The following is an 18,014-nucleotide window of genomic DNA, read 5'->3' on the forward strand; positions in this document are numbered from 1 at the left end:
TCTGTGACATGTTGAATTCACGGAATAGAAAATAAGAACAGAGAGTTTTATCCTTCTTAGGAGTGTATTTGTTTTAGGGAAGGACGGTAAAAATCAGAATCCTAGCCATAGAGATTTTAATGAGAAGAAGATTTACAACAATCATTTAATTAGCCATATTTAAACAACTTTTTGGAGGTATCTTTTAAGATGTTATTTCAGATTTATAGAAAAGTTGTAAGAATAGTAGGACTAACTCCTGACTACCCTTTCCTTACATTCAGTAATTGTTAACATTTTACTCCATTTGCTTTCTCTTTTATGTCTCTCTCTCCCCCTCCATCCTGTCTCTCTCTCTCTCTCTCTCTCTCTCTCTCTCACACACACACACACACACACACACACGCAAACAGAAGCATTTGGAAGGAGTTACAACATGATGGTAATTTCTCCTGAATACTTCAATATGTGTGTGTCCACATATACATACAAGAACATTCTCTTCCATTACCACATATAATGATCAAAAGCAGGAAATTAATGCAGAGTTCTTAATGTAAGAATTTCCCCCCCAATTATGTAATCCATAGTCACAAGTAAATTTAGTTATTATTCTGATATTTTCCTTTATAGATAAATTTTTTCTTGTCCAGGATCTAGTCCAGTCTGCATTTCCTTAATGATTAGTTACATTGATCATCTAAATCTGTAGTAATTTGTTTCAGCAGTAACAGAAAACTAGTATAGCAACCTCCAAAATAAATTCATGCTCAGTGTGTTCAGTGCTTCAGTTGATTTTCAAAAATATCACTTAAAGCCCAGTGTGGTGGTGCACACCAGTAATCTCAGTGGCTGGAGGCAGATTGTGAGTACAAAGCCAGCCTCAGCAACAGTGAGGCACTAAGCAACTCAGTGAAACTCTGTCTCTAAATAAAATAAATAAAAGGGAGTGGGGATGTGGCTTAGTGGTTGAGTGCCTGACTTCAATCCCTGGTATCCCCTACCCCAAATATATATCACTTAAAGATGAAAAACACCAACTTTCCACTGTGACTTCCTACCTATCTCCCTGTGTCAGGAGCTGGTCTTCCTCTTCCATCACAGTGGAAGAAACCCAGGGATCCTAGGAGCTTTAGCTCAGGCCTCAGAGCTGTGGGAGGGAGGATGAGATGATCCAGCCTCAGCTAAGATGGCAGAAAAGAAATGCCCAGCCACCCACAGAACAAGAAACAGCCTGTGTTTGTTATTTTAAACCACTAAAGCAGAGCATAGTGGCGCAGGCCTGTAATCCCAGCTACGCGGGAGGCTGAGGCAGGAGGATTACAAATTCCAGTTAGCCTGGAAAATTTAGTGAGACTCTGTCTCAAAAAATAAATAAATAAATAAATAAATAAATAAATAAAAAAAATAAAAAAGGCTGTAAGTTTTATATTCTCATATTCTCTATTCAAAGAGGCCCTCTCTGACCCCTTAAATAAAAAGCCCTCTGGCCCTCAAAAATCAGTTGAATCAGTTATTCTGCTTTGTCTCCTTCAAATCTCTTGCTATTATCTAAAAGTTTACTTTTAATTTGTTTCTTGAGTTATTTATTTATGCATTCATTAAGCAGAACAGAAACTCCACAAGAATGGTGCTGGTGGGGCCTGATAGGTGGTGGTGAGTGTGTTCTGAAGCCTCCAGCAATTGGCATACTTCCCAGCTCTGCAGGTGCACAATAAATACTTGTTTAACAAGTGTCTGAGTTAATAACATGTGCTCTGACTCTTTTCAAATGGTTTTTATTAAGGTGCTGACATATAAATATGTAATTAAATTAGATTCTTAAGTCAATGGATTATTCTCATTATCAATACAACTTACTCCTAAATTTTTGTCATGTGTGATTTGGATGTGACTTTATGAATAAACGTGTTGAAGATTGGAAAAACTTATCAGGGATTGATTATCAGGTGCAATTTTAAGTTAGAAATCTAATTCTTAATACTTGAGATAGATTATTTCATCATTTATTTTGTTTTATAGGTTCCACCTCAGAGTTTCACTCCAATCCAGTACTTTAAAAAGTCTTGCCAGTAGGTGGCACTCCTGACCATCCCCTTGGTTCAGATTGAAACAAGGCACTCTTCAATGCTCCTTGTCCTTAAACTCATCAACTGCATCTCTGCAGACTCAGACGAAGCAGTTTGCTATGACAGGCTTCCAGTTTTGTATTTTGTGATCTAGTTTCTGATTCCAGCTCTCCAGACCTTGAATTTGGAGAGTCACCAACATTTGGACTTCAGGGAATACAGGAGTGATCAAAACAGACAACCTGCCCTCATGGAGTCTGCATTTCAGAGCTGAGAAGGACAACAAGCAAAACCAAAACCAAAACAAAACCTAATATATGTTTGATGGTAATAAGTACCAAGGGAACAAAACATGGGGAAAGAAGATATGAATGATCAGGTTGGCCCTGGAAGTCCTCACTGAACAGGGGTGAACCATGTGGATTTTTTTTTGGTTCCTACTGAGGATTGAACACAGGACTGCTTCATACCCTGGCCCTCTTTGAGTCAGTCTCCTTAAATTGACTAAGCTGGACTCAAACTTGTGATCCTCTTGCCTCAGCCTCTTGACTTGCTGGAATTACAGGCACGGCCACCATGCTCTCATGTGGATATGAGTCACAAGGAATATCCCTCAAAGCCCCTGAAGGAGCCTGTTTGAGGAACAGCTCTGAGGACAACAGAGCAACAGAAGCACAAGTGAGAGAGAGAGTGGCTGGTCATGAGGTCAGATGAGGGGCTGAGCCAGAGGTGGACAGATGGGGCTGGGCCTGGTCTGATTTTACTATGAGTGGAGGGAGCATGGTGTTGACATGATCTGGCCTGCATACTTATAGGATCACTCTGTCAGGGCGGGAGTAGAAGCGGGGAGACCAGTAAGGAGGCTAACACGGACCTTCCTACTAGAGTTTCTTTTATAGTTTCTATCAATGTAGATCCAATAATAATTTGATCTCTCCATCACTGAAATTGTGGATGTATGTATAGAAAAACAAGTTGACCATTAAGAATATGAAAACAGATAAGGGACGATGGTGGCTGAGACCAGTCACATCCCAACTTGGTGAGAGTGGGAAGAGGGAAAAGCATTCAAGTTGGAATTATATTTGGAAAAGAGAGGAAGTAAGTTTGTAGGTATACTGTATGTAGGATATGAGAAAAATTCATCCAAATTATGATAACTTTGTCTTACACCAACAAGTATGACTCACATTCGTAATTTACTTTTACTTTGTATATCATTAACAGATAACATGTGGTTACTTATTTGATGCTTAGCACAACCCTCTGGAGGCAGAAAATATCTTATTTTACTAATGTTGAAATAAAAATTTAGTAAAACATAGCCTCTTAACAACTCTTGTGAAGCATCTTGTGTTTCTGGCTCTCTCCTGAATTCCAATCTGGAGATGCCATACAGCTGAAGAGAGAGAATTTAGATCTTGAGAATTAATCTAAAAGCTGTGAGAAATCTTATAAAGACAGAAGGTGGTTGTGACAGTGTAAGAGGAAATAGCAGCTCGAGGTTGAAGTAGGACAGAAAATATGGTTGAGGGAGATATTTTGATTTATACTCTCTTCTCTCTGCCATACTGCAAGATCAATTACTGGGCTGTGCATTAGGGTAGACAAATAGCCCTGCCAGCTCAGAGCTGTGGGACATCTGGGGAGGGAAGAGATGACCATAGGAGACTGATAGGCCTTGAGCTGTCCCACTTTCCTCTTCAGACCTCACAGTCTGGGGAGTTACAAACGAGTGAGAAAGACCCTTGATATCTCCGTGAAGTTTCTCATCCTTCACCATCTACCTGCCAGACGATGTCTGATCACTCCGGTCTGACTTCAGCAAGAATTCTGTTGAGTCAGAATCTTGGTTACCCTTGATGTTTCCTCTTAGTAGTTTTCTATCCACTGACCCCACACTGCTCTGTGGCTATGAATTCCCATTTGTTATGCTGTATTTTGAGTTGACCCATTCTCTTTCCCTCACTGTAAGACCCAGTCTTAGTGGTCTCTGCACCTATCACAGTGGTCCTAAATAAGTCTTCGTTATCATAATTTAACAAATGATCACTGAATTTCTTTGTCAGAGGTCATATGTAGAGCTTGGTTTGAGAACTATACTGAGCTCTATGAATAAACAGAAATGTCTCCTGATCAAAGATTCAGTGATAAGAGTGATAGAAGGAAAATTTATGAATATGAGAAACAAAAATAAAATTAGTCATAAGAGCAAATGTAGTCACCACTAGAAATTGTTTTAATTTCTTTAAATTACTGTCATAAATAACTCGTAGATAGATTTGTGTGACAAAGAGAAACTCATCTATAAGCTCTTTATAACATGACACAAATGGATAAGCAATGTGAAAGATGGGAAAATACCCATCAGATATTTTGCACATAAAAATATCACATGACTGAAAGTTTTAATAGCAAACCAACAAAAAAGCAAAGGACTTTAGTAATGCAGTTGACAGTTATATAAATGTTTGTAAAATGTATGTGTGTATATTGTCAAACCATACCAATTACACCCTCTGCATTTGATAAAATTTCATGTAGTCTATTGATGTGGTCATTGAAGGAGAGATGTGTGCATGAGTGTTTGGGCCCATCTGTGCATTTCCCTTGACTTGTGCCACTTATGCCATTGCTCCTGAAAAATGGGGAGTAATGCTAAACTTCTTAGATATAAATGCATTTTTTTCATAAGAGATAAAGAAAAGAATAGGAGCTATAACTTCATAGAGGGGAAAAAGGGACATGGTTCTTTTGGGGCCATTTAAATTAATGTATACAGCAAATGAAGTCATGGAAGAGTGAATTTATAATATTAAGAAAATAAATTCCGGATTGTGTGCAGCTGCGTTTCAGATGGCACCAGCATACATTTAGTTTCGTCTTCCTCACTCTATTCATTAGGAAATTCTTGGCATGTTCAATCATGGGTTTATCAGACTGAAAATCTTTCAAGTTTCTCACTTTGATGAAAGCTGTAATCACTTTTTACCTGAAACTGTAACAGCCTTTTGACTGACACATCTGCTTTCAGTCTGGTCCCCTCACCATCCATTCACAACCCTTCAGCTATGGTTGCCTTTTAAAAATGCAATTCATAGCATCCTGCTTTTCCCCTTAAACCTATCCAAGCCTTTTCATTAGTTTGACAATAAAGACTAAAATTATTTATGTAGTTTCCATGGTCTGACCACTGCCAAAGAATTTCATTCTCATCTCACACAGCATTCACTCCCTTATTCTATAGTAACCTCTTTTAAAACCAGAAAAGAATCCATCTTATTCTGCCTTGACACGTTTGGAACTCTCCCCCTACCTAGAAAACTCATTCATCTCATCCTAGCATCCTCGATTCTTAGTCTTCAACAGGTCTCAGTTCAAATGTCATGTCCTCAAGAAGTTTAGAGACAATGATTCATTTTATTTCAAATGACTCACTTTGGCTTATACTTTCACTTCAGTATAATATCTTTCTTTCTGCCTTCCTCACTACATTGTGACTTCTAGGAAGCAGAATCCTGTCTTCCATGTACCCTGAGACTTGAGTCTATCATTTCATAGACATTTAAAAATACTGACTTGATAAATAGATTTTTTACTCTAATGGGTTTTGTGGGACTTGGTAATGTTAAATTAAATATAAATGGATCAATTTTGACTTTGAAAATTTATATTTGTTTCTATGTTCACGGGGATAATCTGAGAAAAAAAATAAGAAGAGTTAACCGACAATATTTGGCATAATAATATAAAGTTCAATCTCAGATATAAACAGGATGATTGTGTTGGTTGAAGAACATGAAGAAAATGTTTCTCCTCCTTGGGATATATTTACTGAAATTGATATTTCCAGCCTGAATTCAACCTGTTCATTTCAGTCAGTACAATGTTTTTCTAATTCTTTAAAAAGTGAATGTCTTTGCCTGGATCACATGTCCTCTCATTGTCAGTTTTCACCTTTGCCTCTTACAGCGTTCTTCACACAATCACTTGTTATTAATATCATGGTACCTGGAGGCATTTGAGTGTGTGACCACTGATTATATTGCTCAGAATTAATTCCAGTCATAAAGTCTCTGGTTGTGATGGTAGGCTGCATGTTGAACTCCAAACTGGGGGTCTTCCGAGGAGCATGTGTAGGGACCCCTGTTATTTCTGCATATGTATGTGTGGAGGCTGAGGGAATGGTGGTGACCACTGAGGCATGCTGAACTCTGGGCCTTTCTCTTTATTCCCAATACAATACAATACAATACAATACAACACAATACAATACAAAACAAAATACCCAGAGATATTTGTCTAGAAGAAAATGATGAACAACTTCATTTTATGAAAAAAGTAGCAAAAATCCTCAAATAATAAATCAAACTATATTGCAAGTCTTTAAAGAATAGTACTGTAAGAACTATAAGTATTATAATAGTACTGAAAGTACTATAATTATAGTACTGTTATAGTACTATAACTAATAGTACTATAAGTAATATTTTTTTAAGAGAGAGAGAGAGACAGAGAGAGAGAGAATTTTTTAATATTTATTTTTTAGTTTTCGGCGGACACAACATCTTTGTTTGTATGTGGTACAGAGGATCGAACCTGGGCCGCACGCATGCCAGGCGAGCGCGCTACTGCTTGAGCCACATCCCCAGCTCCTATAAGTAATTTTTATTAATGCTAAATGCTTAAACATTTAGAACTTATTAATATAAATAATCTCATTATTCCATTAAACATATAAGTCATATTTATCATTTGTGGATATAATATAAATGTATTGACATAATTCAGGGTACATATCTGTGAGATACTACCTTTAAAAAGGGTCACCTACAAAAAAACAAATAAGAAACTTTATGCTTAAAATTGAAACTTTTTAGGGGCTGGGATTGTCCCCACAATAGTTTTTTCATACGAGGCCCTGGGTTTGATCCTCAGTACCACATTCATAAATAAATAAATAGATAAATAAATAAATAAATAAATGTATCGTGTCCAACTACAACTAAAAAAATTTTAAAAATTGAAACTTTTAAAATATTATCATAAAATTCATAATAAGTCAAGGATAGTTTAAATATCCTACTTTCAGAATTTTTCTAGAAATAATGAATAACAAATATGAAAAATAAAGTTTAAACATTATAACAGAAGAAAAAGAATATCATTACTTGCTAATGTTATAATTGTCTGCCTGTAACACAGTAGGATATAAAGAGAAACATTTTTGTGGGCAGTTACTGGGGATTGAACCCCCAGGCACATTATCTCTGAGCTACATCCCCAGTTCTTTTTATTTTTTATTTTTTTGATACTGGGGATTGAACATGGGGATGCTTAACCACTGGGCCACATCCCCCACCCTTTTTCTTTTTTATTTTGAGACAGGAGTTTTGCTAAATTGCTGAGGCTGGCCTTGAACTTGTGATCTTCCTGCCTCAGTCTTCTGAGTTGCTGGGATTACAGATGTGTGCTACTGTACCTGACTCTAGAAAAACTTTTTTATATCTAAGAAAAATAATATAGTTCAGACATAAGATAAATATTAAAAAACTATTGTGGGGTTAAGTGCATGGAGTACTGCATACATGGCATACATTAAGGGCATTTGAGTGATAGGCCACTCCTCTTTTGCGAGAGTGGCAGACAGCTTATCCTGTAGGCACAGCCTTGTGCGTGAGGCCATGTGTTATAGTCCCTGTGCTTGCTCCATGGCCCTCTCTTTGATTGGTCACTGCAAGGACAGCAGGCCAGAAATTGCACTGATGGCTGCCTGTAATCTGCCTAGCTACTGCCTGAGTATATGTACATGATAACTGCACAATAAAATCAGACCTGCTTCCTGCTTGTTCTCTGGAGGTCTTGATTAGTGATCCACAGCCACACTCTCCTCTACCCTGTTCTGTGGACCTCCTCACTGGACAAGAGAGAGCCTATGCAAACTATCTTTTCACAAAAAAATAATTTTAAAATATAATGAAATAAATATTCATAATAGAAATTAACTTATAGAAGCCATAAAATAAATACTAATAAATATCTTCAGAAAAGTGCACTAGCTATATTTAAAAATATATAAATTTTTGTTGAAGGACATGGCATTCATGAACAAATTGAGGGCTATACTGTTTAAATTTATGTTTTCATTTGACTGGGCTAAGGCATGCCCAGATAGCTAGTAAAAGATTATTTCTAGGAATTCTATGAGGGTATATCTGGAAAAGGTTAGCATTTCAATTGGGATACAGAGAAAAGAAGATCACCCTCACTAATGCAGGTGGGTATCAACTCATCCCTAGAACCACTTCTGGGTTTGAGGGTAGTCCTTGAACTAGACATAGTTTAAAGTTGTCATAGTGTTAAATGGCTGCACAAGGACCATGTCTTAAACATTTTAGATCCTTGTCTTCATCTCTGGGAAAATTGCAAAAGTAGAGCAAGATATCAGAGTTTTATTCTAATAAATTATTTTAACAACAACAGTTATATCCATAGGAATCTTTCTACCTCCATCTGTTTCTGTTCATGGGAACCAAACTAATTTTTCTGTGGTGTCTTGCTCTAAGGTTGTGTGTGGCAAATGTGAACACATAGTAGGGCTTGGGGGAAGGGTTTGCTTCCATTTACTCATTTCTTCTCACTTCATAGCATGTGTGTGTGTGTGTGTGTGTGTGTGTGTGTGTGTGTGTGTGTGTGTGTAGGGTCTACTTTCTATTGGCTCAAGGAGCCATATTCATTTACTTATTTTTATTTTTTACTTGTTTGCAGTGCTGGAGATTGGACCCAGGGCCTTGTGCATGCCAACCATGTGCTCTATGACTGCTCTATACTCCCAGCAAAAAGACCATAAGTCAAACTTTTTTCTGTGTCATTCAGCCTACACACAGTTAATCTAAGTTCATTTTTTAAAACAGAGATAACTCAACCATTACTTAAATCCCAACTATTTTCAATGAATACCAAAGTGCTATAGAAGGAAATTTTAGCTATTTAGGTTAATATCTATTTTTCTTATTCTAACCAAGTTTTTGTAGCAGGGCTCCACTTCATTCTTTGGATATAACCCTAGCTGCTTTGCCACTGTGGCTTATTTTAAGACTCAACATTTTTCTTTCTTTCTTTTTTTTTTCCCTCTCCCACCCCTTAACTACAGGGGAAGCAAGATTAACCTTTCTCCCAGTCTAGGTGTAGTTATCTGTCATTCTGGTCATCGACAACAGGAGTGAAGGAATCCATATTTGGGGGCTGGTACCAGCAGGTCCGAGAAATGGCTCTCTCTCAAAGCTATCCATGAATTATGGCACAGCTGAAGGGTGTCCTTTGGGGTCCCCTCTTTAAGAGCCCACTGTTGTGCCTGGCAGTTAGAATCACAGCCTCGGGGACAAGAGTCCCTGATATTTCTCTTTTGCTAACAAAGCAATAAAACTTCTTTTTCCTTCTTCTTAAAATCTTGTCCTAGTTATGGGACTGACATCGGGGACAAAGACCAAGCTTTTGGGATCATTTTGACAACCATAAATAGAATTTGAGAATTTTCTTTTACTGTGAATCAAGAGTATACAATTCCACTCGCTTCAGGAGATGAAAAAAAACTTATGGTCATTTACTTGGCAAATTCAGGACGTGGGATCTCTAAAACAAGACTAGGATCTCAGTAAGTGGCAGCCGCAGTGCTAGGCATTTTTAGTACATTATCTTGTTTAGTTATCAGAGTAAACTTCAAAGCAGTGATATTGTTGCTATTTTACAGAAGAGACATATAACACTGTTAGTACCACAAAAGCTCTCTTCCTTTACCTTCCCAATCACTGTCACCACACACTTCTCAAAGATAACCGCTATTTTGATTTCTTACACTATGGCTTTGGCTCTTAATAAAGTGTATGTTGAGGCTGGGGTTGTGGCTCAGTAGTAGAGTGCTCGCCTCACACGTGCAAGACCCTGGGTTCAATCCTCAGCACCACATAAAAATAAATAAGTGAAGTAAAGGTATTGTGTCCAACTACACCTAAAAATAAATATAAAAAAAATGTGAATGTAAACTTTTGTCTTTGTAGGATTCATCCATATTTCACTTCACTGAAGCTTATTTATATTGTTTTATTGTATGAATGATATCACTATGAGTATTCTCAAACATGTTCTTGGGTGAAGGTATGCATAAATGTTAATAAATAATATTAATCAGAGCTGCACATTTGATGCTACCTATTCTTATTACTGTTGTTACAATTTTTTATAATTCACAAAATATATCCTTAAAGATGTTTATGATTTTCCCCACTTGCTATTGTTTGGTTTCTTCTAAACTAAATTGTAGACTCACTTTAAAAATCACTTAAATATTTAAAAAAATACTTGAGCAAGTGGACATAAATAATGTGTCAATTACTACAGTGGACCTTAGCAAGAGTCATTCTAATCAGCACAAAGTCCTTTATGCTAATAAGAATGGCAAATTCTGGTAAATAGTTTCCTTTAGGTTCAGATTTTTGACCTATTAGATAAGAGAATATTGTAGGTGTTGACTCCAGTGATGTTTCAGATATAGACTCTACAGTTCCTGTGAGCAAAACAGAATAAATCCTATGGTACAGTACAACAAGATATATTTATTTGTAAACGATCAAATTACTGCTGATGATGGATGATAGGACGTGCCCCAGACACTATTATTCCTATGCTGAAACATATTCTGACCAATATTTTTCTCACATACTTGAATGAAGAAATATTTAGGTTGACTTTTACAATTTGTAAATGTTTCCCCTAGATTTTCCATAGCTATAGTTACAGATACAAATTTGTTTGGCAAAGGAAATGCAAAAAGTGATGAAATATCAGTTTGCATTTGCATATTAACAAAAAAGAGGTTTATCTTGTCATCCATCTCCTCACATGGAAAACTAGGCTTCAGTATGGTAAAAAGGAAAAATATCAAGTGATGGGTCTAGGTGGATTTGTAGAAACCTTACTAAATGATCATACTCAAATACTACATTGAAGGATATGTTTACATTTACTGTATAACCTCCATTATAATCTATGAATAAATACAGTTTCTGTTTTATAACTTTTTGTTTTAAGTCTTTTTCTTGCCAAATTGCAATTGGTGAAGACCTCTAAAATATAGGTGTGGTAAGATGGTTATCATTGACTTGGTCCCAAACTCCAGAGGAATAATTTCAATGGATCATAGACAGGTATAATGTTTACTCCAGGTTTTTGTAGGCAACATTTTATCAGAAAAAAAGAATATTTCATTATATTCCCTTTTTGCTAAGAATGTTTATTATGAATAAATGTATAATTGACCAAATTATTTTTTCCTAGTGTTTTTCCTTTAATCTGTTAGTATGTTGAATTACATTAACTAGGTCTTTTTTTTGGTAGTGAGGATTGAACCTAGGGGCACTTGACCATTGAACTACATTCTCAGCCTTTTTTATTTTTTATTCTGGGACAGGGTCTTGCTAAATTGCAGTGGGTATCACTAAGTTGTTGAGGCTGGCTTTGAACTTGCAAGCCTCCTGCCACATCTTCCTGAGTTGTTGAGATAATAGGTATTACTGTTTCTTTTCTTTTTTTTTTAAATTTGATTTTTTAGTTATTATTTTATTTATTTATTTGTATGTGGTACTGAGAATCAAACCCAGTGTCTCACACGTGCCAGGCAAGTGTGCTACCATTGAGCCCCAGCCCCAACTCATCATTACTGTTTCTTAAATGCTTTTCATTGTCATGAATTTCTTTCCTCTGGACATGAATCTGGCCAAAGCTATTATTCTTTCCAAAATACTACCACATTTCTTTATTTTAATTTAGCCTTGCTGTAATAAATTCAGCTTTCTTTCTCTTTTTCTTCCTTTTTTCTTTTTCACTGTTTCTTTGTTTTATATGAAACAATCTTCTCCCTGCCTGTTAAGGCCAAATTCAGTATCATGTCTAGGGCCAAATAAAAAACTACATGTAACAAAGGGAAAAAAGCAAAACTGGGGTGCATATTTAGCTGTGAATATGTTACTCTGAGATATCCAAGGAACATAGAATGAAATTAAATGTTGAAATTAAATGAAATTACCAGTTACAGGCTTTAATTTCAAAAAAGTAGTTTCAGTTTTGATGTCTTTTTTGCATATTGTTTGATCAATCCAAAATGTGACTTGTCAGTTTCTTCATAAATTCTAAATATCTTCAAGATCCAAGGCAAATGAACCCTTCCCCTTTCTCTCCCAGGATAGTGTTTGTGAATTTTTCTGTGTTCAAGTTTCATTTTATTCTCGGTTCTGTTTCCATCTGTTGTCACTATTTTATGGATTTATTAGTGCTTTCTTTTCTTGTGGCAACATATATTGCATTTGGAAAAGGTCAGACAAATAGCAGATTCTCCCAAAATGTATTGATTGCATAGCTAAATCATTTAGTTTTTTTCCTATGAAAAATAACAAAGATATTTGGATCCAAATAGTATAGTGTTTCATGTCAGGAGGAAAGTACAAATTAGTGAAAGGGAATCTGACCCAAATTTGCATGTTAACACACTTGATTTTAACCTTTTAAACATTGAAAGTTCAAGCCACGGACACAGAAACTGTTTGGTTTAGAATTTAGCAGTTCTTTCAAAGAAACAGAAATGTTTGCATGAAGCTATGCACAACTGCATTCCATATCAGATCTTTCTGGATAAAGATCAGGATTACAATAGAAGCAGAGAAAAGGATTTTCCTTCCTTTCTTTTTTAAAAATAAAAGGGTTTTTTAAGCGTATGTCAGACTGTATCCAACAGCAAGCAGTTCTTTTTTTTTTTTTTTAAGGGTTTAAATACATTTTAATGATCTGAAAGTCTCTCTGATTATCAGCCATGTCTGTCATGTTAAAAACGGATTAGAAACAAAACAACGTAGACAACCTTTAACCAGATTGGATAGCAATGCAAATAATAAATTTTCATTTTCAAATCATTTCTTAGAAAATTTTATAAAAATGTGGAACGCTTCACGAAATTGCATATCATCCTTGAGCAGGGGCCATGCTAATCTTTTCTGTATCGTTCCAATTTTAGTGTAAGTGCTGCCAGAGCGAGCACTTGTTTTCTTCATTTGAGAAGTTCCTGTTTATTTCTTTTGCCCATTTACTGGTTGGGTTATTTGTGGGGGTTTGGGTGTTAAGTTTTTTGCATTCTCTGTATATTCTGGATATTAATCCCCTATTAGAGGAGCAGCTGGCCAAGATTTTCTCCCATTTCTGTAGACTCTCTCTTCATGCTCTTAATCATTTCCTTTGTTGTTTGAAAGCTCTTTAATGGGATGCCACCCTAATAATTGATTCTTGGTTTTACTTCTTGAACTTCAGGCATCCTGTTAAGGAAGTCAGTGCCTGTACCTATAGATAGAGTCTCAGCAAGCAGTTCTGATCAAGCCTGAAACTGCAATAAGAGCAACAAAGACAAGAATCAGAAGTGAATGCTGTTCTTCAAAATTTTGATTGTAAATTGATCAATGAGATAAAGTATTAGAAGTTTGGATTTTTTCCTATGGAAATGTTCACTGGATCTGGTACATTGTATCTGATATTGTCAATAGCAGAACTGGTCATTGGAATGCTGGGGAATGCATTCATTGGAGTGGTAAATTGTTTGGGATGGGTCAAGAACCGAAAGATCTCCTTAGCTGACTGCATCATCACCTGTTTGGCTGTCTCTAGATTTTGTTATCTGTTGGTGGCGTTGTTTGATTCATATATGATAGCACTAGTTCTACATGCGTATGGCCTTCATAAATTATCAATCTCTGTCACTAGACTTTGGAATGTGACCAATTACGTTACAACCTGGTTTGCCACCAGCCTAAGCGTTTTATACTTCCTCAAGATAGCCCACTTCTCCCACCCGCTTTTCCTTTGGCTGAAGTGGAGAATGAACAGAGTGGTTATTGGACTTCTTGTATTTTCTTTGTTCATCCTGACTTATGATTTTCTATTGCTAGAGAGCCTTACTGGTGTCTTACTATATGTCTATGGGATAGATAAAAGTAATCTAACTTTATATTCAGAGGAAAGTAAAATTCCTCATGTTAAGAGACTAATTCTTCATGGCTTGAACTATCTGATCCCCCTTGTTCTGACTCTGGCCTCCCTGCTCCTTTTATTTCTGTCCTTGGTGAGACACACCAGAAATGTGGAACTCGGCTCCATTGGCTCTGGGGATGCCAGCACCAAGGCCCACAAGAAGGCCATGAAAATGGTGCTGTCTTTCCTCTTCCTCTTCATAATTCATTTGTTGTCCATGCAACTGTCACCTTGGCTCTATCTTGCATCTCAGAAAAGCAAGTTCATTATTTTTCTTTTTACATTAGCATTAAATATCTTTCCTTCCGGCCACCCATTCATTCTGATTCTGGGAAATAGCAAGCTGCAACAGACAGCCTCGAGGGTCCTGTGGCATCTTAAATGTCACCTGAAAAGAGCAAATCCCTTAGCTTTACACATACGATTTCCAGAGTCTTTTCTGAGAAAGTGAACTCCATGAGGTGCCTTCGAGGATCACTTCTACTTTTTTTTTTCTTTTTTTCTTTTCTTCTTCTTCTTCTTCTTCTTCTGGGCCCTTTTAAGTATTGAACATGCCTGAACTTTTCGCCGACTGGACTGTTTTCAGTGATAATTAATACACAGTGAGAAAACAGAATTTTAAAGAAATCATTTTTGTTTAGTGTAACAGACCTGATGCTTTGACTATATATCCTTTGTGGCTTCGAAACTTACATATTTTTTTCTTTTTCCCAATCTTCTTTTCCCTAAACTTCTCCTTCCTGATCTTTTCCCTGATCTTTTCCTTTCTGATCTCTCCTCCCTAATCTCATTTTCTCTGAATCACCTCTATAACAGCTCCCTGTTCCTGTAGATGGGCAGAATCACAGCCTTTGGGACAGAAGTCCCCTGTGTTTCTCCTTTGCTAGCAAAGCAATACACCTTTTTCATTTCTCTCCAAACTGTGTCTTTGTTAATGAATTGGCATCGGGGACAAGAACTGAGCTTTCGGCAACAAATTGGGCACCCCAAATGAGACCTGAGAGCAGCTCCCACTCCAGCTTTCTTTGGCAGATGTGGCTCTCCAAGCAACCCCCACTTCCATACTGAAGATAGGAGGCTGGTGAGTTTGTTGAGAGCCTACCTTTCGAGAAATTGGGATAACGTGTGAGTTTGCCTTGCACCAAACCAGAGTAGCTGTTCCTGTGAATAAAGGGAGGGATTGAGGACCTATCCCAGCAGCTGCTGAAGCTCTGTTTTGCTTCAGGGAACTCCCGCCTTCTGTCCCTGAACTAAATAAGTTGCTCCATTGGTTGCTCTACTTTGAGAAAAAGGAAGCTGAGCTCAAGAGAGTCGTGACAAATTTGGCCATTCTGCAAACTCCCCCAGTGTGCACACCAGGATCCTTGATTTTACACATCTGGTTCCCTTTGTGGGAACATCTGTTCCTTCTTCATGGGGACATCTGTGGCACGGCTGGTGTAGAAGTTACAGTTAAGCGGGAATTGGGAATTTGGGATTTTCCCCCTATCTGATCTATTTGTTTTAAAGGTTCCCATCTGTTGGCCATGGTTTGGGAATTCCCTCTGGTTGTCTGTTTTGTTTGAATCTGTTACTGCCCCTTTTAAGACATGGCCAGTACTGCATTAATACTATAGTCTCTTAGGATAGATCTTGACTAATCAATTTAAAGGTTCCCATCTGTCAGCCACAGTTTTGGGGCTCCTCTCTGGTTGTCTTGTGTTTCTTTTTTGGTACAATCTTGCAGTTGGAGTTGGTCTGTCAAAGGTAAAGTAAGTAAAATAAATTTGTACCTAAATGTCTGTTTGTTTTAAAGGTTCCTGTCTGTCACCCCGTGATCCTCTAGTCTGTTTTTTGGATATGTTACTGGCCCTTTAATACACGGGCCATGCTGTGTTGAACTGACCGGTAGTCTCATAAGCAGAGGGATCTTGGCTTAATGGGCCACCTACAGGTATAAGCCTGTCTAAGAGAAAGACAGCTTATGGTAACACAATCTGGCCTTTGAATTTTTTTTCCCTAGATTATCATACAGTCTTGAAGTTGGTCTGTCAGGGGAAAAGTATATGAAAGAGATTCTGTATGTACAGGCCTTGATGCAGTTGCATGATAAAGGGTCTGAACCGTCAGGAACTAAGTTGAAGGTGCCAAAAGGCACTGTCACTGGTGGGCAAGAAAAACCTGGCTTCTGCCCTGCCTTTCAGCTCCTTTTGCCTGGGTGAATGGAGATTGTCACAAAGGATGTGACAGTAGGTTTTGGCACTGTCAGTTTATGACCTGGAGACAGGAATGATCTCCCCTTTTAAGATCTGGCAGGAGTCTCCATTTGGCCAGGGGATGTTCATCACTGAGGAAAAGCAATCCTTGCTATAATAGTATCCCAATCAACTAAATGCCTGGGGAGACTGGCAGAATAAACAACTGCACCCAGAAAAGAAAGACAGAAACTAAGGCCAACCTGTGTTTTGTGGGCAGCCTCTACAAAGGGATCTCAAGGAAGCCCAAGGAAAAGGATGGAAAGGGCCTCCTTCATGGCATATCAATATGCCTAGTATAAGAAAAAGCCCAAAAGGAGCCTCTGGATACAATTGACAGTGGGAGACTCGCTTAAAGTTGATAGCATTGTGATAATGGTAACAGAGACAGGTTAGGCTCAAAAATATCCTGTGCTTCAACCTCTTGAATGCAACGTGGGAGGAAGAAGATTAAGGTACAGTTTTGTATATGCTGGATTATCCAATCTTCTCCTGGGATAAAATTTGTTGTGTAAATTAAATGCACAGATAACATTCATAAGGTCTGTTTCAGAATATGAATTTAAGAAACGGTCTGTAACTAGAAAGAAAGTTATAGGTATGGAAATATATTTTAGTATGGAAAATTAGAAGGTAAAAGAAATGTTTCTGGATGAGAAAGCATTTTGTCTTGGTAAAGTAATGTTCTTATGCTAAATCCAAGATGAAAGAGGACAAAACTAAGGATATAAAGAAGTTGCAAATATTCAAGTATGTCACAGAAGATTTGAGGAAGGTAAATCTCAAAAAGTTTGTGTTTGATTAGATTGGATACAATGCACAGTCAGTTAAAGTTCTTTGAACTTTAATGTACTGATATGAAGCAAAGTCTGAAACATTGATCTGTTCTTATCTATGGATAATTTTCTTTTATTTGTTCACTTTTATTACTTGGGGAAACCAAGTCTTAAAGTAATTAGGGTTTGTTTCTGTTTTAAAGTCATATGATTACTTTGTGACTGGTTAAACAAACAACTGTTACTTAGGTTATTACAATATAGTTGACACCCTAAATATATGTGACTAGGTATATGTGTGCATCTTCGAACTGTCTAAACCTTGTCTACATGTTATGTAAACATTTATGAAATGAAATTTTATGTAAGTTTAAAGGCAAGATAACCAATAAGTGCTCTGTTTTATACATCTATTTGACATAGAAGGGCCACACTGTCATTTGAAGACCTACCATATCTGTTTGCTTTGACTAAGTCAATTTCTGATCAGTAACACTGTGTCCTAAATGTATAAGAGATTTAAGGCTATCCTTTGATTTTTTTTTGTTAACCCATGAAGACCTGTGATTATTGTTTTCATACACTCTGGATTCTAAATTGTACTTTAAAAGATAAACTTAGTTAAATGTAAAGCTTAGGAGAGCACTTTGCCAAATTGGTGCTATCCAAACTAAAATTACCTGTAGTAAAAATCTTGGATTTGTATAAAAATAACAAATTTAGTATTTATTCATGTCATTTGTCTTATAGCTGGATATAATAATCTCTCAAAAAGTTATGTATACATTTTTGTGTTACTCTTCACACTGGAATTGGAATTTAAATGCATTTTTGGAAGATAATTAGGAGAGCCTGATCTGTTAAAGGTGACATTGTAAAACATGGAAGTA

General features: G+C 36.9%; 1 protein-coding gene and 1 non-coding gene across 2 annotated transcripts; one reads left to right on the forward strand and one right to left on the reverse strand.

The window, feature by feature from the left end:
• Window positions 1–13,027: 13,027 nt before the first annotated feature.
• LOC120888828 (U6 spliceosomal RNA) lies at window positions 13,028–13,134 on the reverse strand. The gene has a single exon (XR_005732499.2). It is a non-coding gene; the product is annotated as a U6 spliceosomal RNA (small nuclear RNA).
• A 453-nt stretch (window positions 13,135–13,587) lies between these two features.
• Tas2r42 (taste 2 receptor member 42) lies at window positions 13,588–14,632 on the forward strand. Its single transcript, XM_005331923.3, has one exon. The coding sequence runs from the start codon at window positions 13,588–13,590 to the stop codon at window positions 14,563–14,565; it is 978 nt and encodes a 325-aa protein (XP_005331980.3). The 3' UTR covers window positions 14,566–14,632.
• The last annotated feature ends 3,382 nt before the right edge of the window (window positions 14,633–18,014 follow it).

Source organism: Ictidomys tridecemlineatus, chromosome 6, assembly GCF_052094955.1.
Source record: "Ictidomys tridecemlineatus isolate mIctTri1 chromosome 6, mIctTri1.hap1, whole genome shotgun sequence".
NCBI classification, from domain to species: domain Eukaryota; kingdom Metazoa; phylum Chordata; class Mammalia; order Rodentia; family Sciuridae; genus Ictidomys; species Ictidomys tridecemlineatus.